Genomic DNA, 26,690 nt, shown 5'->3' with positions numbered 1-26,690 from the left:
CATCTGAGTTTCACGTGAAGTCTAACCTAACGCTGTGGTTATGTCCGGATCAATCTCATTGTGCAAGCCCATGCTGAGAGGTTTCACGGATAAAAGTGCTATTATTCTGCTGACCTAATACCCTGTCTGTCAACCAATAAACAAAGATTATAATCTGGCAGCTCAGAGTGCACTAAGAACCTTTTGCTTGAGCAACACAATGATTGCATGTGTTTGTGAGTGTGGGAGAGAATGGGACGGGGAGAGAAGAAAGTGTGCACATTGCACATCTCAGCATCTTTAGTTAGAGTAGAGAGCACAGTGTCCAGAGTTCAGCCTGAACTCGCCAGCACCATGTAAGATTATGTGAGAGCACGGTGGCAGAACGAGGCATCTTGGTCCGCTTTGTGTGACCGCTCTGGCTGTATGTCTGGCTCTGGGTTTTGTTTTCCTCTCTGCAGGCTGGTTGGTTCATGTCAGAGATCATGGTTGCTTTGGCCTTTCCAGCTTCATTAAGGGCTCTGTGGTGTCTGAGTCACTGTGGTGCTTTCTCTCTCGTGGAGGCTCAACTTTGCTGCATCGTGTCCACGAGGGGGAGCGCATGTACCCACCTCTGGGAAGCGCAGGGTGATGGGAACCTGAGAATTAAACACACAGCGGCCTATTATAAAAACAAATGCAAATTCTTTGCTGATAAAAAATACAGATGCAATGTTTTGCCTCATATGGAATCCAACATATCTGTCATGTTTGAGCTTAAAAATGCAACAGTCTTCATGTTGACGAGCATTTGTATAGATAGCTTTACACCTGCTCAAAAGATATTAGAAACTCAACACTACAGAAGCAACAGGAACCTTGCAGGATACAGCTGCTGCTTGTTTTTCCTCTCAGCCATGAAATCCTTTAATCCATGCTTGTACAAGCAGGCTGCACATATCAGCAGTGTATAAGTGGTCCAGTTTTTTGTTCATTATAGACTATTGTGAAAACAATAACCACCTGTCAGGGTTGTTATACTGTTTTCCCTGTTTTAGCATTTTCTGTAATCCAATCAATTTGGAGTATTGCTTGTATCATTTTTTTTCACTTTTGAATAAACTAATCAATAAAAAAAATTGTATTACTGCTGCAACTCGCCTTTATATCAAGTTAGTTGTTTTTTAGTATTAGCCATACGAAGATGTTTCCATTTCACACCATTTGGTGGCGATGTTGCCCCTACTAGGAAGATAAAGCAGCATGGGAGACTGTTCAAGTGACAAAAAGCTGAAAACTGGCCATCTTTGATTTCATTTCATATTGATCTGACATGATTGATGGCGTTTCCACTGGGTTTCAATTAGAGGGACAGCAACCTTCTGAGCACTGGAAAGAGTTTGCTGACAAGCAGCTGATGATTGTTTGTTGTGTTCAAGTAGATCTATAAATGTTTGTCTAATAAGTCTGGTATATAAATATGTAACTGTGTAATACATGCACAGTAAATCTGATCTGCATTCCTTGTGTGCTTTGCTCAGAAGAAGCGGATGAAGATGAATACAGGAAAAAGCTGAAAGATACACAGAGAATAATGCAGAACAACGCTTCTTAAACACAAAATTCTCCTGCATGTGTGAAGGTACCAAGAAGGCAGCTGCAGCAAAACACTAAAATTGTACAGTTTGAGAGAATGGTTGGTTTTTTAAAGCCCTTAATGGTTTTTCGTTTGTTTGTTTTTTAAAAAACATTTAAAGGTTGAATTGCATTTAGTGAATCTTTTGACAAAACAAACAAACAAACAAAATAAAAATCACATATCAGTTTAAATTTGTATCATATTTGCTACAACAGGCATTTTATTTATTTATTTATTTTTACAATTTATTCCTTAAAATTGTATCATGCATCAGGAGGAAAATCACACCGATAATGTAAAAGTCTCAAAAACTCACAAAAACTAGTGCATCAAATGATACATTTGGCTTTAAAGGGTTAATCCTCTGCTCGCTAATTCCAGCACAGCCCAACAGAGTTTGGGAACTAGGGCAAGAATTTATCAAAGATAATGATCTGTTATGTCATTTAAAGCACATGGCCTAGAGTTCAGCTCACTGGAATCTGACTGTGCAAATTTAAGACCGTGAATCTATGAAAAGGTGTTTACAAAATGGGTTGTAACATAAAAATGATCGCTGAATGGCAACAGACAGCAAGCTGCCATTGCACTGTGTGGATTTACAGGTAATACGTTTCACATCTCAACCTGTGACTCACTGCAAATTTTGTGTCTTTGAGAGCAGAGGGGAAACGCCTCCTTTGACATGATTGATCTGGGTGTGGCATGCATAATTGGGATCGTCTGCACTGCAGCACATGAACATATCCTGGGGCCCTCTTGGTGTGTGGAGGGTGGGGTCCTATTATCACTCACAGTTTCTACAAAGGATCTGGCAATGACATGATCCCTAACTTCCATTCCACAAAATATTTAACCCACAGCTTTTAATACCATAATATGCAACAAAAATAATACAAATAGACACAATGTTTAATGATTTAATGTGCAGTAAAAGAATGATGGGAGGCCACAGCTATGCCTGTTGTTGTTTTCCAGAGATATGGGTAAACTTTATGCCTCATCAAGCTCAATTGAAAGAACAAAGAGCAAACCTGCTGGACATCAGGCTTTTGTTCATTGTCTCTGGCGCTGCTCTAGAACGTGACGCTTGATGAAACAGTAACTATGAAGCTGCTCAGCTGATCGTGTTTGGCAACATTCAAACTGAATGCTTAAAAGAACACACACGATAGATTGAAGTGAAAGAAAGCAGCTTTTGAATGTTGAAAAGGTAAACATACAAAGAAGACAGCAGAGAGAAGAAAACAAACATGCTGCAGACATACAATAGTCATATGAAAGAGGAGTTACACAGAACATGATAAGTGTTTAAATGCCTTTTGAAGGACCAGGCCTTGTTTCCAGCAGGGGGAAGTGAATTATTCAAGAACCTACATTTAGCTTGAACTCGGTCACCCATCTTTTGCTCCTCTCCTCTACTTTGCTTCCTTTAACTGCTTCCTTAGCTCCTACTTGCGCTCAGTAGTTTCCCATGGAGGCTTATGCTCAGGCAACATAGCTCAGTGCTACCTGACCCACATTTGCAATGCAAACTTCACCAGTAAAATAATTAAATCTAAGTCTCAATCTGAGGTCACCAATGGCTTTATGGGGAAAACTTGGTCCACGTTTGCTCAGTCTCACAGCCTTTAGCGTGTTTTGTTTTGCCATATGTAACTGCATGCTTTCAGCAGGATTGTTAACAATTTATTAAATTATAATTTGCATAAAACTACATGGCTGAATCATGAAGTTTTTAGGGAATCCATAAACAAATACACTGGTCCTCAAACTGGATGATTCCTACTATTGTCCTATTTGATTATGTCATGTTGTTTAAATATATATCTTTGAATCATTTAATAAAGTTATTCCTTATTAGAAGCTGTACTCTATTACCTTAGAGTAATTTAACCAATTTAACATTTTAGCTCATCTTTATGTGTTGAGTTTTCATACAAACTCACAAGAATAGCAGCTTGGTGCACTGCCCTATCTGCTGAGCTGGACACAACCCAATTTTTTATGACACCTGAAATCATACAATACAAGCCTGAAACTGCACGAAACTGAAGCAGACATGGAGAGAGGCAGACAATGGGATTAGAGATAAAGATAACCTAGAGCACAGAAGAGAGGAGGACTGTGTGAAAGATTAAAAGAAACATTGCTACAAGCAGAGTTTTTTTTTTTTTTTGAAGAAACACACTGCACAGAATGAAACAGTTTATTTTGGAAAGGTTAAAATCTTCAGACAAGTAGCGCCTACATTCTCAGACAGCTGAGCTATTTTTATTCATGATGATTATACAACTAAAAGGACACAAGTGAATGAGATGATTAGTTTAAAAATCATTTATTGTGTGCTAACATTTAATCATTGCTGGGATTCCTAATTGTTTGTATCATTAACAGCAGGATGCTGAGTGGCAGCCATAACAGCTGGTTGGATTCTCTAAATACTAAGGTGCTTTACTGCTTCCTTTATTGCCTCACCCATAGGACACACTAGACCAGGGGTGGGCAATCTCAGTCCACGAGGGCCGGTGTCCCTGCAGGTTTTAGATGTGTCCTTGAACCAACACAGCTGATTTAAATGGCTAATTTAGCTCCTCAACATGTCCTGAAGTTCTCCAGAGGCCTGGTAACGAACTAATCATGTGATTCAGGTGTGTTGACCCAAGGTGAGATCTAAAACCTGCAGGACACCGGCCCTCATGGACTGAGATTGCCCACCCCTGCACTGGATGGTTCATAAAAATGACCAATAAACTGACTTGCTGATATGTTTTGAACCTTCTACAAGAGGCTGTTGCACCTGGTAAAACCCATTAAAAGATGAACTATGAACATCAAACTGCTGTAAAAATATGTAGATTTACATAGATTTACATAAAATCTCTAAATCAAGATTATGAGATAAATTAATTGATCAAAGTATGTTCTATGGCTGTGGTTCCTTTACTAATGTCTATTATTGGTATTGCTCGCCTTTAAGGTTTCCAATAAGTAAAATTTGACAGGGATAGGCTCCAATTGGATAAATGATGGATGAAGGAAATTTTTCCTTCAGAGACTGAAGCAGGGATCTTAAAGGTTAAAATTCCCACTTTTCTAATTAAGTGATATTTTTTTACCAAAGGTTCTCATTTATATGACTTGTATGAAGCAAGTCTCAGAGGATGCTGGGGCGAATTTAGCTGTTGTTTTGGTGTTAAGGAATCTAGCATGAGTGCGGTTAAATTCTCTTTCACATCTTTCCCTGATGTCATACAATCTTCCATCAAGGTCAAGGAAAAGCGTTTAGAAAAAGGAACTCATTTTTAGATGCCATGACACAATCTTAATGAGCAACAGCTGACAAGTTGCTTGGCTGCTTGTTCTCCTGCCTTTGCACTTTCGTCCTGCAAGCAGCTGTGGCCTTTTACTAACAAGAGGAAAGTTAGTTAGATAGTTCTGAAGAGGACAGCTACAGTGGGGCAAAAAAGTATTTAGTCAGCCACCGATTGTGCAAGTTCCCCCACCTAAAATGATGACAGAGGTCAGTAATTTGCACCAGAGGTACACTTCAACTGTGAGAGACAGAATGTGAAAAAAAAATCCATGAATTCACATGGTAGGATTTGTAAAGAATTTATTCGTAAATTAGGGTGGAAAATAAGTATTTGGTCACCTCAAACAAGGAAAATCTCTGGCTCTCACAGACCTGTAACGTCTTCTGTAAGAAGCTTTTCTGTCCCCCACTCGTTACCTGTATGAATGGCACCTGTTTGAACTCATCATCTGTATAAAAGACACCTGTCCACAGCCTCAAACAGTCAGACTCCAAACTCCGCCATGGCCAAGACCAAAGAGCTTTCGAAGGACACCAGGAAAAGTATTGTAGACCTGCACCAGACTGGGAAGAGTGAATCTACAATAGGCAAGCAGCTTGGTGTGAAAAAATCAACCGTGGGAGCAATCATCAGAAAATGGAAGACATACAAGACCACTGATAATCTCCCTCGATCTGGGGCTCCACGCAAGATCTCATCCCGTGGGGTCAAAATGATCATGAGAACGGTGAGCAAAGATCCCAGAACCACACGGGGGGACCTGGTGAATGACCTGCAGAGAGCTGGGACCAAAGTAACAAAGGTCACCATCAGTAACACACTACAACGGCAGGGAATCAATTCCCGCAGTGCCAGACGTGTTCCGCTGCTGAAGCCAGTGCATGTCCAGGCCCGTCTGAAGTTTGCCAGAGAGCACATGGATGATACAGCAGAGGATTGGGAGAATGTTATGTGGTCAGATGAAACCAAAGTAGAACTTTCTGGTATAAACTCAACTCGTCGTGTTTGGAGGAAGAAGAATACTGAGTTGCATCCCAAGAACACCATACCTACTGTGAAGCATGGGGGTGGAAACATCATGCTATGGGGCTGTTTTTCTGCCAAGGGGACAGGACGACTGATCCGTGTTAAGGACAGAATGAATGGGGCCATGTATCGTGAGATTTTGAGCCAAAACCTCCTTCCATCAGTGAGAACTTTGAAGATGAAACGAGGCTGGGTCTTCCAACATGACAATGATCCAAAACACACCGCCCGGGCAACAAAGGAGTGGCTCCGTAAGAAGCATTTGAAAGTCCTGGAGTGGCCTAGCCAGTCTCCAGACCTCAACCCCATAGAAAATCTGTGGCGGGAGTTGAAAGTCCGTGTTGCTCGGCGACAGCCCCAAAACATCACTGCTCTCGAGAAGATCTGCATGGAGGAATGGGCCAAAATACCAGCTACTGTGTGTGCAAACCTGGTAAAGACCTATAGTAAACGTTTGACCTCTGTTATTGCCAACAAAGGTTATGTTACAAAGTATTGAGTTGTATTTTTGTTACTGACCAAATACTTATTTTCCACCCTGATTTACGAATAAATTCTTTACAAATCCTACCATGTGGATTCATGGATTTTTTTTTCACATTCTGTCTCTCACAGTTGAAGTGTACCTCTGGTGCAAATTACTGACCTCTGTCATCATTTTAGGTGGGGGAACTTGCACAATCGGTGGCTGACTAAATACTTTTTTGCCCCACTGTAAAAGGATCATCAAATGTGATACACATGTAAATTTACCATCATTTAAATTTTACCCCCCAAATTTTAAATGCTGTGAACTTTCAGTGACTATAAGGATTATGCAGGATTATCTTATATTCTTCTAACCACATGGATGTGTTCATTTATGTATCTACCCATTTGATTTGAGTCAATGAATTTGAACAGTTTTCAAGTCCTTTTAGCTGATTTTAAAGAAGTGCACAACCATTTTATGTGTAAACATTAAAATACAAGTGGGTAACCACATGTGACTATTTTCTCTAATTCTACTCCACTAACTCTCCAGGTCTTAAGATATTAAAGTCAAAAGTGTGTAGATGCAATTCTGCCCTGTCATACTTTTTCATTTGTGTTAGAGCACTATAATCAACTGATTTATAAGGACAATGTATCAAGTAGCAACATGAAGACAAAGTGACAATGCAAAAGGGTTGTTTGCATAAACCCATTGGATTATCACATCAACCTGCAGCTATGCTCAGCTCTTCGAAGCTTCATAGTTTATTTGAGGTCACTGTTTTGCTGTCCAAGAGGGACCCGCAACTTACTATTGTGCCATTGTCAGCAGCAGCAGCAGGCAGCTATTTGTAAAAATCTTCTACAATCCACTGTACTACACCCGTTCACCATTCAGCAGCAAACAGAAAACAACTGATACCATCCTAGGGCCTAGCTGAGACCTACAGCGGTACTAAATGAGAGTGATTATTAGACTTCAACAAAACTCTGAACAAACAATAAAGATCTGTAACAACTGGGTGTAAAAAATAAGATGATAATAATGTGTTTCCGTATAAAGCCTACAACCTGCTTCATCGTCAGTCAAAACATTAAAGTTAGATTCTGCTGTATAACAGCTGTGGCTGGCTGGTGGTTTTCTATTACTGTTTGGACCGGATCCAGATGTCCCCTGGAGTTTCTCCCTATGTGTGGAAGGCTGCTGTTTACCTCAGCTGTCAATGTAGCTGAGAAGTGTCCACCTTTATTTGTTCTGGAAGATGCTGTAAAACCATGTGAAAGGAGTCTGATATGCTCACTTCTGACCAATGACTGAGGTGAATTGTTGAGGATATGTTAAACCAGTGGTTCCCAAACTTTTTTTGCTAGGCCCCCCTTTGTTTTACAAGAAAAATGTTCGCCCCCCTGCACAAACACATCCTCCAACCACACACACCCATATTTTGTTTCCAAACTCGATTGCGGTTTATTTCACACCTCAAACATTTAGTAAATAATTAAGCAAATACAAGTAAACTGCAATAAATTACAGGTAGTAATAAAATCCACTACTAACTCTTTTATGCTATAGCCACACCTACACGGGTATTTTTGAAAACGCAGCTGTTTCGTCCACATGTAAACGGCGTTTCGAATCACCGAAAACTGCGATTTTTTAAAACTCCTTACGTGTGGACGAGGAATACAGAATTCGTCATGCAACGTCAATGGCATGTGCCTTTTTTCACGTCAGGCTGTGTGCCACGTTATTGTTTACATGAGATGAATTACAGAATGGCAGATAGAGACAAAATACTGCTAATCTTACTATCTTCAGGTTTTACATGCTTACATATACACACGCAGTTACTGTCCCTCCATTTAGAAAGGCAGAGGCATCACGGTGTAATTATTTTACATGTAGTTGTTTCAACATTGCCATCAATACATTTGTCTCTCTGTGCAAAATGGGTTCAAAAACATAAACAACAGTGGGATACCGAGAGCCCAGCGCTGCTCCCGACGCAGGGAAAACCAATTCTGCAGGGGAGACCTACCTTGGCACTTATGCAGGTGAAGCCAAAGGGAAGATATGCTTCACCATATTTTCTAGTCTTTGGCTTGGAAGGAAGTTGGTTTGGAAACATATTTGGAGATACTTCATCTCCTGCTTTGCGTTTGTGTGGGAGCCCCATCAAAAACCTGTCCACTATGCTAGCAGTGCCCAAGTACTCTTTTTTTGTTTTGTTTTGTTTTCCATACCGTGCCCCCCCTGCAATGGCTCTGCGCCCCACACTTTGGGAACCTCTGTGTTAAACTAAGCGCTACTGTTTTTGCCACTGTTATCGACTTAGCCTATGTTAGCTGCTGCTTGCTGGCATTAGTGAAACTGTCTTTGAACTAGATGTAGCATCATTTGACTCTGATGCTTAGTAAATAAACTCTCATGAGATGTACTGTAATCAAACTGTTTATCAGAGGGAAAGTGATTTTTAAGCCACCTGAAGCTAATGTTACCTAGCTTAATGTTAGCTTATAACCAACTGTTGTTGCTGTTTAGTCAGCTCTTGTCAGCTGTCCCAAGAAGGGAAGGTCACATGTGTAAGCTGCTGCCAATTAGTAACTGTGACAACATCAAGAATAAATAAATCCAAAATAAATTTATGGACATTTTCATGTGTTAGAGTCTTGACTACAGTGCAGGAGAAAAGGCTTGAGGTGGGAAGAAAGAGAACATTTTATTAAGAAGCTGGTAAAAAGCTCACTCCTTCTCAGTTTGGACCTCTTCTTTAAGAATAAAACATAGCTCTGTTTTAGTAACCACTCTAATGTTAAGCTTAAGTGTACATGGGAAGGAGAACTAGGAATTCGAATACATGAGGAGTCTTGGGAACAGGCTATAGCGAGGGTATGATCTTCCACCTCCTGTGCTCGTCTTGGACTTATTCAATTTAAAGTCATACACAGGGTGCATTTCTCTAAGTCTAGACTTTCTGAATTGTATCCAGAAGTGGAAAATAAATGCCATGGTTCTCCTTGTCACCTTAGCCACATGTTTTTTCTGTGTCCTGAGCTACAAGGTTTCTGGACAGGGTATTTTGCTATTATGTCAACTGTTCTTGGGGTAGCTCTTCATCCTTGTCCTCTGATTGCTGTATTTGGGATTCCTGTTCGCTCACTTACACTTGATTCCACACAAAAGGATATATATATATATATAAACACCCAGCACGCCCCTGCGGGCGGTTTATCCTTCAAGCTCGGGTCCTCTACCAGAGGCCTGGGAGCTTGAGGGTCCTGCGCAGTATCTTAGCTGTTCCCAGGACTGCGCTCTTCTGGACAGAGATCTCCGATGTTATTCCCGGGATCTGCTGGAGCCACTCGCCTAGCTTGGGAGTCACCGCACCTAGTGCTCCGATTACCACGGGGACCACCGTTACCTTCACCCTCCACATCCTCTCGAGCTCTTCTCTGAGCCCTTGGTATTTCTCCAGCTTCTCGTGTTCCTTCTTCCTGATATTGCTGTCATTCGGAACCGCTACATCGATCACTACAGCTGTCTTCTTCTGTTTGTCTACCACCACTATGTCCGGTTGGTTAGCCACCACCATTTTGTCCGTCTGTATCTGGAAGTCCCACAGGATCTTAGCTCGGTCATTCTCCACCACCCTTGGGGGCATCTCCCATTTTGACCTCGGGACTTCCAGGTTATACTCGGCACAGATGTTCCTGTACACTATGCCGGCCACTTGGTTATGGCGTTCCATGTATGCCTTGCCTGCTAGCATCTTGCACCCTGCTGTTATGTGCTGGATTGTCTCTGGGGCATCTTTACACAGCCTGCACCTGGGGTCTTGCCTGGTGTGATAGACCCCAGCCTCTATGGATCTTGTGCTCAGAGCTTGTTCTTGTGCTGCCATGATTAGTGCCTCTGTGCTGTCTTTCAGTCCAGCTTTGTCCAGCCACTGGTAGGATTTCTGGATATCAGCCACCTCCTCTATCTGCCGGTGGTACATACCGTGCAGGGGCCTGTCCTTCCATGATGGTTCCTCGTCTCCCTCCTCTTTCTTGGGTTTCTGCTGCCTGAGGTATTCACTGAGCACTCGGTCAGTTGGGGCCATCTTCCCAATGTATTCTTGGATGTTCATTGTCTCATCCTGGACTGTGGTGCTGACACTCACCAGTCCCCGGCCCCCTTCCTTCCGCTTAGCGTACAGCCTCAGGGTGCTGGACTTGGGGTGAAACCCTCCATGCATGGTAAGGAGCTTTCTTGTCTTTATGTCAGTGGCTTCTATCTCCTCCTTTGGCCAGCCTATTACCCCAGCAGGGTACCTGATCACGGGTAGGGCGTACGTGTTGATGGCCCGGATCTTGTTCTTACCATTCAGCTGACTCCTCAGGACTTGCCTGACCCTCTGCAGGTACTTGGTGGTTGCAGCTTTTCTAGCGGCCTCTTCATGGTTCCCATTCGCCTGCGGGATCCCCATGTACTTGTAACTGTCCTCTATGTCTGCAATGTTGCCTTCTGGTAGTTCAATCCCCTCAGTTCTGACTACCTTCCCTCTCTTTGTTACCATCCGGCTACACTTCTCCAGTCCGAACGACATTCCAATGTCATTGCTGTATAGCCTGGTAGTGTGGATCAGTGAATCGATGTCTCGTTCACTCTTGGCATACAGCTTGATGTCATCCATGTACAGGAGGTGGCTGACAACTGCTCCGTTCCGTAGTCGGTATCCGTAGCCAGTCTTGTTAATGATCTCACTGAGGGGGTTCAGGCCTATGCAGAACAGCAGTGGGGACAGAGCATCTCCTTGGTAGATCCCGCACTTGATGGTGACTTGTGCTATGGGCTTGGAGTTGGCCTCTAGTGTTGTACGCCACATCCCCATTGAGTTCCTGATGAAGGCTCTTAGGGTCCCATTGATCTTGTACAATTCTAGGCATTCCAGTATCCAGCTGTGGGGCATTGAGTCATAGGCCTTCTTGTAATCAATCCAGGCAGTGCACAGGTTGGTCAGTCTGGTCTTGCAGTCTCGGCTGACTGTTCTGTCTACCAGTAGCTGGTGTTTTGCGCCTCTGGTATTCTTGCCAATTCCTTTCTGTGTCCCGCTCATGTATTGACCCATGTGCCTGTTCATCTTAGCCGATATGATGCCTGACAGGAGCTTCCATGTAGTACTGAGGCAGGTTATTGGTCGGTAGTTGGAGGGGACCGGTCCCTTCTTGGGGTCCTTGGGGATCAGGACCGTCCGACCTTCGGTTAGCCATTCCGGGTGTCTCTCGTTAACTAGCAGCTGGTTCATTTGTGCTGCCAGACGCTCGTGGAGTGCAGTCAGCTTCTTCAGCCAGTAGGCGTGAACCATGTCGGGCCCTGGTGCTGTCCAACTCTTCATACTGGAGACCCTTTCTTGGATATCTGCCACTGTGATGGTTACTGGACCCTGTTCAGGGAGGTCGCTGTGGTCTGCCCTCAGATCCTCTAGCCACTGAGCATTGCCGTTATGGGTTGCATCCTTCTCCCATATGCTCTTCCAGTATTGCTCCGTCTCCAGCCTTGGTGGTGCTGTTCTCTTATTGTTCCCTTGCCACTGAGAGTACACCTTTGCTGGTTCTGTGGAGAACAGCTGGTTTATTCTCCTGCCTTCTATCTCTCTGGTGTACCTCCTCAAGCGGCTGGCCAAGGCTGTGAGTCTTTGCTTGGCAGTTTCCAAGGCCTCAGGTATGGACAGCTTGCTGTATTTCTTAGGCACCTTATTTGTCTTACCTTTCTGCAACTCCGTTAGTTGGCTAACCTCCCTCCGTGCTACTTTGATCTTGCCCTCTAGCCTCCTTCTCCATGGAGGGTACTGCCCCTTGTCGCTGTTCAACTTGTAGCCAAGCATCTCACTGATCACTGCTGCCGTATTGTAGATCAGCTTGTTAGTGTCGGTAATCGTGGTTGTAGGTATTGCCCGTAGTGCTGCATTAACATCATCTAGCAGACCTTCTGAGGGTACTTCACGTAATCTTGGTAACCGGCTACGGGGGATCCAGGTTTCAAGCTTGGCCATGATCCTATTTTTCAGGTCAGTTCCTCTCACACTCAACGATCCTTCTCCTATCGCACTTGGGGCTATGTACCCAATCTCGGGTGGGGGTGATGATATCGCCCCCCTGACCTGGCGTCCTGACTCCTCCTTGCCGTAGCATTTGTGTTGTACCTCGTCAATCTCTAGCTGTGAGAGCAGTCCCTTCTTTCGAATGTTGGAACACTGAGCTACTAGTTGTTTCGCCGTCATTGTGGATGTTGGGTATCGAAGAATCCATAGGTCCCTCATCCTATTCATGTAGCCCCTTCCGCCGGGGTTACTTGTGTAGTAGCATTCCAACAACGCCCTGTTTTCGTCTCTTGCCCACCGATGCCTTCCAGCTGCTGGAAGGAAGGGGGCCGGGGACTGGTGAGTGTCAGCACCACAGTCCAGGATGAGACAAGGAACATCCAAGAATACATTGGGAAGATGGCCCCAACTGACCGAGTGCTCAGTGAATACCTCAGGCAGCAGAAACCCAAGAAAGAGGAGGGAGACGAGGAACCATCATGGAAGGACAGGCCCCTGCACGGTATGTACCACCGGCAGATAGAGGAGGTGGCTGATATCCAGAAATCCTACCAGTGGCTGGACAAAGCTGGACTGAAAGACAGCACAGAGGCACTAATCATGGCAGCACAAGAACAAGCTCTGAGTACAAGATCCATAGAGGCTGGGGTCTATCACACCAGGCAAGACCCCAGGTGCAGGCTGTGTAAAGATGCCCCAGAGACAATCCAGCACATAACAGCAGGGTGCAAGATGCTAGCAGGCAAGGCATACATGGAACGCCATAACCAAGTGGCCGGCATAGTGTACAGGAACATCTGTGCCGAGTATAACCTAGAAGTCCCGAGGTCAAAATGGGAGATGCCCCCAAGGGTGGTGGAGAATGACCGAGCTAAGATCCTGTGGGACTTCCAGATACAGACGGACAAAATGGTGGTGGCTAACCAACCGGACATAGTGGTGGTAGACAAACAGAAGAAGACGGCCGTAGTGATCGATGTAGCGGTTCCGAATGACAGCAATATCAGGAAGAAGGAACACGAGAAGCTGGAGAAATACCAAGGGCTCAGAGAAGAGCTCGAGAGGATGTGGAGGGTGAAGGTAACGGTGGTCCCCGTGGTAATCGGAGCACTAGGTGCGGTGACTCCCAAGCTAGGCGAGTGGCTCCAGCAGATCCCGGGAACAACATCGGAGATCTCTGTCCAGAAGAGCGCAGTCCTGGGAACAGCTAAGATACTGCGCAGGACCCTCAAGCTCCCAGGCCTCTGGTAGAGGACCCGAGCTTGAAGGATAAACCGCCCGCAGGGGCGTGCTGGGTGTTTTTTTTTTTTTATATATATATATATATAGTTTATTTACTTAGGAAAATGAAGAAAGGTTGATTGTATTTCGGTAACTGCAAGTACTGTTGTTTTCTTTTTTCAATAAAAATATTTTCAAAAAAAAAAAAAACATAGCTCTGGTCCTTCACATCTTGACTCTGAAAGGTGCTGAAGGCATTAAATATCCTTCCACAGCACACCAAAATCTATGGCTTCTTTTCTCTGGCTTTGTTGTACTACGTATGTGGCCGGCCTCTTGCCACATACATTAAACTCCACTGGGAGATCTCCTTCCTGGCCATTGTATTCAAACATGGCAACTTCAACAAACTGCAAACCCAAACCTATGTATTTTTAATAGATTAACTATAAGTTTAAGATGGTGCATCAGTTTTTTTTGGATGATGCAATTACACAATATTATATGCATATTTATTATTACAGCATCCTCTTTTTTTCTATTAAAAGCCTAAATAAATTACTGAAATTACTAAATTATTAAATTTTTTCCATCTAGCTGAGTTGCTACAGTGAACCATGAGAATACAGTTATCAGCATACCATTACATACAGCACATAAAACAGAGTGGATTTACTAAAAACAAAGGAAAAAGTCTATTTTTGGACATAAGATGTCCCTGCAGTAACCACTGTATCTCAAATTTAAATAAATGACTACAGAGCTGGAGGCAGCAGTATATAGCACAGATCCCACTGGGGCTATAACTCACACTTAACACACTGTGTCATGATATAGAACAGTAGCAATAAACAGAAAATAAAAATGAAAGAGGTTAATGCTGTTACTGTAGGTGCCTATAAGAGTGTACATGTCATATCATCACCAGCACTGCTGTGTTACGGTGGATTCAAACAGGGTCAGCACTTTATGCTAATATGTGTTCAACCTTCTTTTAGGTACTCTAGGACAAACAAAGAATGAACGCCCCACTGTCCATGGAACGAAAATAGACTGCTAATGTTTATATCAGACTTTTAAATCTTAAGCTGACAAAAACCTATAGTGCATGTTGAGACGCTCAGAGGACAAAGTTGACTTTGCATGTGCAGCACGCTGCTACCTATGGTGTTTTTTTGTTTGGTTTTTGCACAACAGCTTTTTTGCACCTGCTGCTATGACAGCGAACCGTCTCACCTCTTTAATACGCACAAACCCCATGTGCTGTATTTGACTAATTTGGCTGATGTGGGGTTGAAGTGATGCAGCTCCAGCCCTTAATCACTATAATCAATATGAAATTCTTTCCTCTCACTGTTAGGCGACGTAAAAATGGAAATTAACCAAGTTAAACTGCCCCTTTTACTTAACCACTGTGACACTGTGAAATATGTTTTTAATGAGTCTGTGAAGGAGTCACATGATATTTCAAATCGTTACAGCTCAGCAGGCTGTTTTAGGACCCTGCTGAGCCATAATGATTTGAATCTGTCTCTTGCACACACACGGTCGTGTTTCCATTACTTCAGAGGACTTTACATTGACTCGCATTCAGTTCCTGGAGACAAAGGCCTGTTTACTGCTTGCATTGACCTAATCTTACTCTACCCTTATACAAGGTCTTACAGTACTAACACTGATCGATTGATTTTGTTGGGGCTTGTTGATGTCAGATCAACAATGTTACTGCGTAAACAGGCGCATGTCCCCACAAAATGAGTAACACAAATACACATTCTGTCTCTCTTACGCACACCCTCCACCCCCACAAAATGATTGCTTCTTTACTTTTTACACCCACAGTCACTAATCTGGGAAATGCTTCCCTCGGCAATCAAGCTACAGGGAAAAGAGTTGCAAAAAAGTTTTGCGCCTTGCATAAATTAAAATCTGTGCATGGAGTACAAGATATCTTAAGGAGATTGCAGAATGAGGATAATCAGTTTTTGTATGTGCCGTTGTCTCAGCAAATCTTGAGGAAATATAACATATGGTGCAAAACTCTCATTTCAGGGGAATGGGGAGTGCAGAAGTACAGTCTATGAGGCAAAACAGCATTTGTACAAATCCAACACACTTGAACCTTGATTTAACATGACTATCTTTACTCTTCAACACAGTCTGAACACTCCTAGGTAAGGTTTCTTGTAATTTCTCTTTGGAATCAATGTCATGCTGAAATATGAAACTGCTGCCACTCAGATCCTTTACAGATGATATTGAATATTAGATCAAAATGTGATGGTTCTTTTAACCACTGGTGGAAATGCAGTCCCAAACAATGACAGCACCTCCACCATGTTATACAGGTGGCTGTAGACACTCACTGTTGGATCTCTCACTTGACTGCTTCAGACATATTGATAACAATTTCATATTTGGATTCCTCACCCCATCAGACCTGGATTTCCAGTCCAATTCTTGTATTATTGGCATACCTCATACCTTTCTCCCTGTTTCCCTTCCTAAAGAATGGTTTTTGGATAGTTACCATTCCACTGAGAGCATTTCTGGAAAAGCTTCATTGAATAGTAGATGGATCAGCTGTAGGGCCATGTTTCTCTCAGTCTTTGCTGGATTTCCCATCATGTTTCTTAAAGACACAACTTTCAAATAATGTTCATCTGCCTTAAATAGTTTCTTTAGGCCTGCCACTTCTTTGGCCCTCCACTTGTCTAATTCCCTAAACATTTTGAAAGGACACACCGCACATCGTGTTGAGATATGCCAACATGGTCAGGTACAACGAATGTTCTGAAAATTAGTGAAAAAGCAACTCAAAAATAAATAAATAAATTGAGAGACCTTGAGACAGGCGGCACAACTATTGCTCAAGAAAACTTTATAGAATTACAATAAAGTCTGTTTCATCAAAGGCAAATATAAATAAATGAGGGGTGACTTGTACACTCCTGTAATAGTCCTGGTTCTCTTTACTTTCATGTTTTAATGATCAGTGTTTATTGCAACATATATATCTAATCTCAGAAATCCTTACCTGCTGGGGACTCATTGTGGTTTTCCTCATCAGAGTCAGCGAAAACTTCAGCCAGCTCCTGGTCAGACATATCGGTAAGTTCAGTGAGATCCAAGAGGTCAAAGTGCACCTCTAAAGAAGAGACACTGCTCAACGGTTCTATGAAGCAGAGAAATAAAAGAGTCCTTTTAGTCTGGAGAGAAAATGGGAGATTAAAATCACTCATTTTTGCTCACAGTGCAGAAAAAAGTGTCTCTTTCAAAGAAGTAGGAGATAAACTGCATATATTTCAACAGCTCAAGTAAGGAGCTCTTGAATCTATTGTACTGATAATCAGATCGATACCTGGCTCTTGCAGTGCTATTGTAAAATCGATTTCTTTTCTGCTCCTGCATCCACTTTAATCTGTACAACTTGTACAGTGCTCTCTATTACAGAAGCATTTCACATACTGTACATTTCCTTAAATCTGTGTCTGATTTTGATGCTTCATTCAGTGAATTCCTCTCTCACCATGACGCCCCTTGTGTTGACTCAGGAGCTTACTGAAGAAATGAAACAAGAGCTCTGTAGAGATGAAAATAGCCAGATCTTCATTTTTTTTCTCTTGGGTGTGTTGCACCTGTTCTTTTCTCCACAAGCTTGTGATTCTTCAGCAGGCCATTTCGTCCGCTGCTGCACAGAACCGGGTGGTATTAATGTACACGGGGTGTGCACCCAAACGCCTGACTCAGCTTTCCAGTCAAAGTGCCTCCAAAGGTGAGATTTTAATGTAATGTATGCAAAGTCAGATTTATTCAGAGATCTAAATAATCTTTGCATAAAGTGCACCAAGAGAACATCTGCTTGTCTCAGCATTACCCAGGTTAGGAAACAATTAGATGTAATTGAGCAGGACTAATCTAACAGTATAGTGAGAAAGAGGTCTCTGGTGAGGCAGACTGACGTGTGCTTGCATTTCCTTATCAATCAGTGGGTGCTAGCCTTACATGCAAAGTCCTGACTAAAGCACATCATTGGCTGGTTGTAGCGTGACTTGTAAAAAAACGATGGGCTCCATGACAGGTTGTTATTATCCCGTGCTGTTTGCGTGCTATTTTCCAGGCAGTTTAAGGCACTGTCTCAGGCTGAAGCAGCTGAAGAAGCAGAGCCCACTCTCCTCCTGCTGCTCCTTGTCTGCTGCTATATTTCATTTAATTCATCATGGTCCTGATAGAGCACATATTGATTTTTAAAAGACTATTTATTATGCCAGGGAAGTAGCTGTGTCATTTTTAAGATATAAGAGAAACACTCAGCAGAAATCCCAAGAGGAATGAAACAGGAAGCTGTGACAAAGAGAATATAAATATAAGTAACTGAATATAGTAGACATTTGAAATATATTAAGGATTCAGCTAGCCAGCTTCCATTATCACTCCATTAACCACCACAGTACATATAATTAAAACAGCCACAGAAAGACTCAGCAGAGAGCTCTCAGAACTTCACATCCAAAGCTTGAAGGTCTCTATTTCTGCTGTCTGGGATTGGTTTTAAATAAGCACTAAAACATACAATAACTGTTTAAAAAAATCATAAAAGTTCTTTTTTTCATGTCTTTAGGTTGATTCTTGTGCATGTTTCTGAATATATATTATGTTTTCTGCAGGCAGAAAGGTGCTTGCTACAGTTATCAGTATTTTTAACTGCATTTTGGGAGGTAAAAAACTAAGGCAGTGAAACATGAAGAAAACTGTGGGGGAGGAGATGAAGAAAGATGAGGGAGAGGCAGGGCGATGGGAGAAGAGGGAGCGTTAGGTAAGGAGCTAAATCTAAAATAATAAAACGGGTATGGCGAAGAAAGAGACAAGAGGGGGAAATGAGGCATTATGTGAAACAACACAATACCTCCTTATAAGTTCTGTCATTATTTTCAGCTGATAAGGGTTATTCCCTTTCTATTGCGCTTGCTTTTAACCACCTCTCCCCCATCTCTTCTTTTTCCCTTTTCCACACCCTTTCTCCTTGAATAATTGATCAGTCGGTTTCCAGTCCCAGACAGACACGCTGAAACAACTGCCTCCAGTTCAAAAGCCAATCAGTGGCACTCTGAGAAGTCAGTGGGGAGAGGGGGAGGACAAAAAGCAAAGACTCCTGTGCATACAGCAGATGTAAGAGACGACCATTTCTTGGCCGGTGGCCCGCACATTCACATTCATTCATTTTGTCTCCTTCTTCACTAATACTATATTTTTTCATCACATGCTTGCAGTCCATGTGTGCAAAACAAAAGTCCCCTGATTTCAATAGAACCTCGCATTTAAAAGTCTCATTTACTTCAAGACAACATGACTATTCAGTATTCTCATTTTTCCTTTTTCTTTCCTCTCTTTACAAGTATAAATGTACAGATAGGTTCAAATGGAAGAGCAAAAATAGGGAGAATGGATAAGAGGGAGGGTTTCACATTTGGGAGAAGGGATCAGAGAGTGGAATGGATGCGCCGTGCATCTTGGATCTGTATAATCCCCTTTCTTTTCTAGCCTATCAGGGCTCTGAGGTCATCAGTTCAGCCTGAGCAGATTGTAATAATGACTGAGACCAATGAAGTGAATAAGACTGACACCAGGCTAAGCTATTGAGATGTATATATTAAACAAAGAGTGTCAAAAATTTCTATCATGTATATAATGCATTCTTTTTAACGGATCTGAATGTTATTGATAAACATGGCCTAATGTTGTTTACTTATTTTCTGTTGGATTGCTTGTTAATGAATAAATGAGGTGTAAATGCTACACACATAGCAAGAAGAGTGCTTCACTAGGGGATGAAATCCAAATTAAAACACGCTGGAAACACAGGAAAAAGAGCTAAAATACCTCATCGAAACGATTCAAACGCCGGCCTCTGCAATAGCCCACACAACCAGAGTAAACCAACATTTGCCTACATTTATCTAAATATCTTTTCCTTACAGGATGTTTTAATTTGAAGGACACAAGCTGAATTAAAATCCTAATTAAAATTCCTTTGATCTTACCCACTTTCTCCTATTAAAGAAACTGATAGTATGGGCGGTTGCCATAAATGTTTTATTTCTTTCCATCCATGCAATCAGAGTGCAATTGGTTTACAGTGCGGCTTTCTTTGGCTTTGTATTTATTTGTGGATGTACTGCAGGGGTTTTTTTTCTTACCACCTTAGTTCCTGCAAACCAAATGATCTTTTCTGGGATATTAAGATGTTTGATTTTTTGAGGCTGAGCCTAAAAATAAGCCTTGCAGATGACTCAGGAGCAAACTGCAGCTCTAGGAGATTATTTGTTTCTGTGCCATTTTTGGATGACGTCGTGTTCTTTAGCACTTTAGCGTTAATGAATGACTCTCACTGATCAGAAGGGTAATCTCGTTCAAATCAGACTCTAAATGTTTTGGAAACATTTCAAACCACCAGTCTAGGTTTCACTCTCTCTCCATAGACTCTCTTGCCATAGACTATTAAGCTGAGCTGCCAGGTAGCGCGATTATGTCGTGGGTTACGTTAAATCAGAGAGACACCGAAATTGGCCTGTGGATGAGGTGTCTCCTTGAAAAAGAGTTCAGTTTGTGAAGCAGAAAAAGGCTGCCTTGTCATCCATGTAGCTCCTGTATTCGTCTCTGTGCTTTTGTGCCTTGGGAGTCTGGCACTTACAGAGAAGCCTCTGTATGAGACTGATGCACAATGGGTCTGTTCAGTCGAGGCTGTGGTGCTTTGAGAATGTTGGACCAGAATACATAAAACAGGCAGTAGTAAATCCAAAGGGATCCATATACCTGGACTTGACTAAAGAATGCTTGTATAATCCATAATTACATGTGTGAAGTATGTATTAGAGCTCCACAGATATGTTAGTATGGCATTGTTATTGTGTTATGATATCAATCCGTGACCGGCACTGATAAAATACATTTTCACAGAAGAATATCCTCTTCCATCATTACTTATTTTCTTCATTAGAGACTATTGATCAGGTATCTTGCTCAAGGCTTTTCCCATTTATAATTAGCCTGTAACACCTCTTTACTGCCAATGAATATTCATCACTATTTCATTTTGCTAAAATAACCCACTCTTTATACTATCGCTTGTACTCACGTCTCTTCTCGTTGATGTGCAGCAGGCTAGCAGTGTGCCCTGACAAGCTGCCCTCCTCCTCTGCTAATGGGTGCTGAAACAGCTCCTTGGACAGGTCACCTGAGCTGGAGGGCTTCAGCAGCTTCTGGATGTCTTTATTGGGCTCTGTCATCCGATGAAAACCCAGAAAAGGAGATTGAGCATAAAAGAGAGAATTAAAAGGAAAGCTAAGGAATTTTAAGCCTCAGGTAAATATTAGGTATGCTTTATTGTTGCTAATCAAATGCAATTTAAGGCAACACAATAATGCAGAGAAGATGTTGAGTAATGAAATGAAACAAAGTACTCAGAAATTTTCCAGAACTGAAAGAACTTATTATTTGCTCCCATGTTTGCCATGTTTAGTGATAATCCTCCTTGTATAACCACTATTATGTGTTTTCCAAATCAGACACCAGCTGGCCATTAATCCCAAGCTACCTGCGTCACCTTATAACGCTCAAGCATCTCAGCTGCTTGTCTTTTTGTTATATAATGCAAAAAGTTCTTCACAACATCTATGCAGCCTACGCATCAGTGTCAGTTTAGTGTTTAATGGTACATGTCTGTCATACACAGTTAGATGCATACATTTGTGTATAACCACATATACACCACTCTGTGTACCACCACAGTGTTATTTAAACCAAACAGTCACAATTTGATTAAAGTCAGTTTTTCAGCTTTAATTCAAGGAGTTTAACAAAAATAATTAATTGCTTAGGAAATCAGTGACTTTTATGCACAATCTTCCAAATGAAAGTAATTGGACAACTGAGTGAACTGGACAAGCAGTTTAATGAGGTCTGTTCCTTTATTATTTCATGACATATTAAGCTGATAGAATATATCAGACTGATTCCAATTGTTTTACTCGCACTTGTTAGGGTTGTTTATTGTTTTTGGGATGGCGGATTGGCCAAATCAACAATCTGCTACATTGTTAAAAGGAAGGAATAACAGGTCATTTCATCAACACCAAAAGGCCTGAACGATCAAAGAAGTGAAAGAGCACTAAATTGCACATTGATCGAATTATCTCCACCTTCACACCTTCACAACATTTAAGCAAGTTGAGAAAATGTCTACAAGAATCTGCACAGTCCTGGAAAAAATTCGTTGAAATGATTAACTTATATCGGAATGATGGAGAATATCGAGAAGGAAAGAAAGAGCTCGTGAGCTGAAGTATAACACATTATCTGCCAAGTATGGTGGAGGCAGTATTTATAGGCAGTATGGCATTTGCATCTATGGCTGAAGGCAGAGAATCCACAAACAAGGAACAGCTGAAGATGGCTACAGTAAAAGCCCAACACAGCATTTCAAGAAAAGAAAAACAGCATTTGGTGATGTCCATGGGCTACAGACTTCAAGTAGTCATTGATTGCAAAAAAATATTTATCCAGCTATTAAAATGAATATTCTCATATTTAACATTTCTCCAATGTTGCCATACTGTAGTTCAATATCCAAAAATGTGGAACTACGTATCTATAAGAATGGCTATAATTCCTAAGCAGTTAATGGAATACTTTTGTTAAACCTCTTGAATTAAAGCATGTGTGGTTCCTTTCAGTGAGATTGGTGTTGGCTTTTTACAGATCCCTAATTCATCATTTCTGCTTTACAATATAGTCACTATTACAAAAGATAATGCATTCTAACAGCCCGGTCATGTTCCCAAAAACATCTCAAACATCTATTGAAAACAGTTCACAGAGGCCATTAACAAAATCTGAAAATAGTAGAGACTTAAAATAGCATTCTTCCACACTCAGAAGCATGCATAAAATCTAAATTGGTTAAACTTGATCAAGGTTAAATTTTCACCTGTTTGACAGAGCTGAAAGCACAATGCAGTATGTGAGGAGACTAAATGAGGTAAGCTGCACATTTAGTGACAGGAATAGAGAGCGTAACCAGTATTCCAGACACCGGTGGGAGTTTAAAATTATACAATAGTTTTATCAGATAAGTAAACTTTCTGATCACCACTGCTGTCATCTGGGTAAGCTCTTCCTTCAGATCGGTGCGCTACAGCATGTGCATATATTATTCTAAGTTGTAACCCAAAACATGTTTTGTGAAGTCACAGTGACCTTGAACACCTAAAAAAATCAACTTCCCCGACATACTGCGTCGTGAGATTGCGACAGCTGATGTTGCCAAGGAGACATTAACCATACATTTGAAAGTAAGGGGAAAAAAGCTGAAAAGAAGAGTCATTTGTTTATGGCGCAACATGTAGCAATAACTTTGGCTGCATTTGATGATAACATGCAGAACAGATGCAACTGTGGGAGTACAGCAGCTTCCTGGTGGGCCTCACCAGATGGTCTGTACCATTTCTGCTTGCAGTATGTTCAGACTTTGGAATTTCTTATTTCAGATGAAAAAAATATGTTACAGCCAAGGTGAAAGCAGAACGTGATGGATTTTCATTGCAACCTAAGACGCAAAGTGTTTATCGCCAGCTATTGATTAATTTCCCCAGTGAGGAACCACACAAACTGAAACACTACACATTTACCCCTGTTGTTATAATGAAATGTTTGCTCAATATTTTGACTATAAACAGCTCTGGTTTCTATTTCCTTCAACGAACATTTGTTTCCATCCATCCATCCATAAGGAAATGTTGCCTTTTAGATAGAAGATACATGTAAGACACCAACAAATACATGTGTGTGTATGTATAGGCTTGCATTTAGCATTGTAGTTAAAAATGACTGTCTCCAAGGTGCAATATTAATCAGTAACAGCTGAAAAGGTCTTTATTGGAAGTCACAGTATTCTTTGCATATACAGTTAGGCACTTTGCACAGATGGTCTGATCTAGCCACCAACTGCTACAATGTCTGTGAAGAAGCCCGAGTAAATAATGACAATGTAAGTCAGTGCTGTTAAAAGACAGCCAGTCATACATGTGCCCTTTTTCAGGATGCCACTGACCCTGTCTTGAGCTGTCAGCCATGACTGTCTATGAATCAGCTAACCCGAGACATGCAGACAGATGGTGGGAGATGTAGAAACAGAGCGAGGGAGGTTGGTGGGATGGTGTACTGTACGACTGCCAAAAGTTGAATCAAATTCACAGCCTCGGTGTAATAAATCAGTTGCTGTTTGACTGTGTTGCACTGGCAGGAAAAGTTAACATGGTCTATGACCTTGCCAGGTCATTGTGCTTGCTAATTTCTCTCTGTCTTACATCCCATATATGCTCTACTCATATTTTACGCTACACCCGCAGTGGCAGATTTATATAAACATTACTCCCACGGGGAAGTGATTATACAGAGGATGATGAATATTTGGCTGAATTGAGAACACAGTTAACATGGTTTACAGTGTTTTTAATGCAGTTTCTTTTAACATTATTTCTCATCCTTATAGATAAGACAAAGGCCTTTTTTAATAAGCTGTTACTGTTCTTAATTCAGAATCTCCCTTCATTCAAAGCAGTTGCTGTGTTTGCCACATGATGCCATCAAAAGGTCATGCTTTGTGACCCACTTCTGTGATACATCACAGTAATGATGTTCACTCTAATTCAATCACATCTTAATGGACAAATATGATCATTATTTGTAGTGGGCAGGTAGCTCTGGCAGATAGCATGAACATGCACTGCTGAGATAAAAACAGTGGTACAGGGATCAAGGCCAGGAAATGGCATTTTCCATTTAAAATGTAATTTCATTCAGTACTGCTGAAAATGCTCTTATAGCGACATACTTTTACTTAGTGGACCACAGTGGATAATAAATCAAACAATCAAGAAGTGATTGAAGTGTAAATTTTAAGCTTCAATTCAGAGTCTCAAAAGCAATAAACTGACTGAGAAAAAAAGTTTCATGGACAAGTGAGGCCTGTTCCTTTGCAATTCCATGACAAACAGATAAAATATAGGGAGGAGAAACCCCTTACAACATCTAGCCAAGGACGCTCTTGAGGATGCAGGTGTATCATTGTCAAAGTCTACAATCAAGCGATGCCTTTATGAAAGCAACCACAGGGTTTATAACAAAGTTCAAACCACTGGTTACACTTAAGAACAGAGAGGTCAGATTCAGTTGTGTCAGAAATCAACAGATGAAACCAAGACTCACTTGAATCAGTATGATGTAAAAGCATGGAGAAGGAGAGAAACACCTCATGAACAGAAGTATAACACATCATCTGTCAAACATGGTGGATGTAGAGTTATGGGAACGGGCCACTGGTGTTTACTGCTGATAGAAGTAGCACAAAGTACCAGGATGAATTATAAGGTGTACAGGGCTATACTTTCTGCTTAGATAAAAACAAAACAAAACAAAACACTCCAACACTTTTCCTGGCTGCAAAAGCAACCCAGGAGTTTTTCAAGACAAAGAAATATGATATTCTTCAATTCAGAATATCCTTATATATTCACACAACTGAGCACGTCTTTCAGTCCCTGAAAGCACAGACCCTCAAATAAGCAGCAGCTGCCGGTGGTAACAGTAAGGGTCTGGCAACATTGGTTCTAAACTTCAGGGACTCAATTACTGCAAAAGATTTTCCTTCACTTATTAAAAACAGTCCTTACATGTTATGTTAGTTTGTCCAACTACTTTTGAGCTTATTAAAATTGGGGACTATGACCCTCCAATAGAAAAAAACAAAACAAAAAAATAATCCTCAATGGAATACCTTAATCAAATCCGTTCATTTCAAGCTGAAAGTCTCATCATGTTTGTTTGATTTAAAATCCATTGTGGTTGTGTACAGAGACAAAATTAACAAAATGATGTCATGTCCAAATATTTATATACCTGACTGTATATTATCAAATTACCATTTTTATATTTTAAAAGAATATTTTAACAAAGTTGCCTGAAAGAATCACCAGAAAGTATTATATGTATGATGAAACAAGGACTTTATAAAGTTCATTCATTAAGGACATACATAATGTATGAAAATAGGGCCCATGGACTTTCACAAAATCAGACACTAAGGAGAAACCAGCTTCCAAAAACCTTTAATTACTTGTGGGACATACTAAAACCGAGCAATATACACTGACAGCTACAGACACATTATCGTATATTATGTGCAAAAATATTACGGCTCTAAATAGTAAAGCTTTCCTCGATTTCTCCAGGGTTCCACTATAAAAGCGATACTGAAAATTATAGAGCAACACTGCCTGTCGCTCTTCATACATTATGAGAAGTATTCTGTAGTTTTACATTTATTAAAGTTAATTAGTCCCACGAGGAGACTTGATTTAGGACTTCATCCCATCACCCCTGTGAACGTACTGGCACTGAAGCCCAACTCAGTGGGTCCACGCAGCGGAGGCTTCTCTGGATGGCCTTTACGCAAAGGCCATATGCCTCTACTATTGTTCTGTAATTTTCAATCAGAGCAGCTTCAGCATGGTTGACCTACAGTGAGCATTAACCTGTATAATTAAACAATAGATTAAACACAAAGCAGTGAACCCCCTACTGCTGGACGCCGGGGTGATGAGAATGAGCAGAAGGGTCACTCCTGTATATAAACCTCACGCACTATTTCAGTGATTAACTCTTTACAGCAGAAGAGTTGCTCACTCGTGAGATACAAGCATTAATCAGAGAGATCGGGCTCCGGGCATGTAGCAAGTCCCCAACTGCACACGTCATGAATGTACGAGGAAACAGGACAGGCAGGTTTTCCACAGCACAAGTCAATCAGAACAGGAAAAAAGACACTCGGCCGTGACCAACCCGCTATAGCACTGAAAAGAGCAAAAATAGAAAATGGCTCTTACCTGGGCTCCCCGCCCCTCCCTGTGCCTCCAT

At 41.5% G+C, this 26,690-nt stretch overlaps 1 protein-coding gene across 2 annotated transcripts; it reads right to left on the bottom strand.

Annotated features, from left to right (window-relative positions):
- Positions 1 to 462: 462 nt before the first annotated feature.
- dbndd1 (dysbindin domain containing 1) lies at positions 463 to 26,690 on the bottom strand. 2 transcript variants are annotated; one of them, XM_085354251.1, is made up of 4 exons: positions 26,660 to 26,690; positions 20,854 to 20,997; positions 16,756 to 16,893; positions 463 to 617 (listed from the first exon to the last, which is right to left on the bottom strand). In XM_085354251.1, exons 1-4 carry the CDS (start codon positions 26,688 to 26,690, stop codon positions 463 to 465), a joined length of 468 nt encoding a protein of 155 aa, XP_085210377.1. The 2 variants fall into 2 exon arrangements, with proteins under 2 accessions (XP_085210377.1, XP_085210368.1); XM_085354242.1 differs by lacking the exon at positions 26,660 to 26,690 and adding an exon at positions 24,984 to 25,053.

This window comes from Diplotaxodon limnothrissa, linkage group LG1 (assembly GCF_057381915.1).
Source record: "Diplotaxodon limnothrissa isolate DT_005_m linkage group LG1, D_limnothrissa_male_GT1.1, whole genome shotgun sequence".
Classification (NCBI taxonomy): Eukaryota; Metazoa; Chordata; class Actinopteri; order Cichliformes; family Cichlidae; genus Diplotaxodon; species Diplotaxodon limnothrissa.
This window is presented reverse-complemented; position numbering and strand designations above follow the sequence as displayed.

Coding starts and splice junctions, on each gene's coding strand:
- dbndd1 (XM_085354242.1), bottom strand. CDS start 25,053: ATGATGTGTTATACTTCTGTTCATGAGGTGTTTCTCTCCTTCTCCATG. Junction 16,894..20,853: donor GCACATCAACGAGAAGAGAC/GTGAGTACAAGC, acceptor TCTGCTTCATAG/AACCGTTGAGCAGTGTCTCT. Junction 618..16,755: donor CCACAATGAGTCCCCAGCAG/GTAAGGATTTCT, acceptor TTTAATTCTCAG/GTTCCCATCACCCTGCGCTT.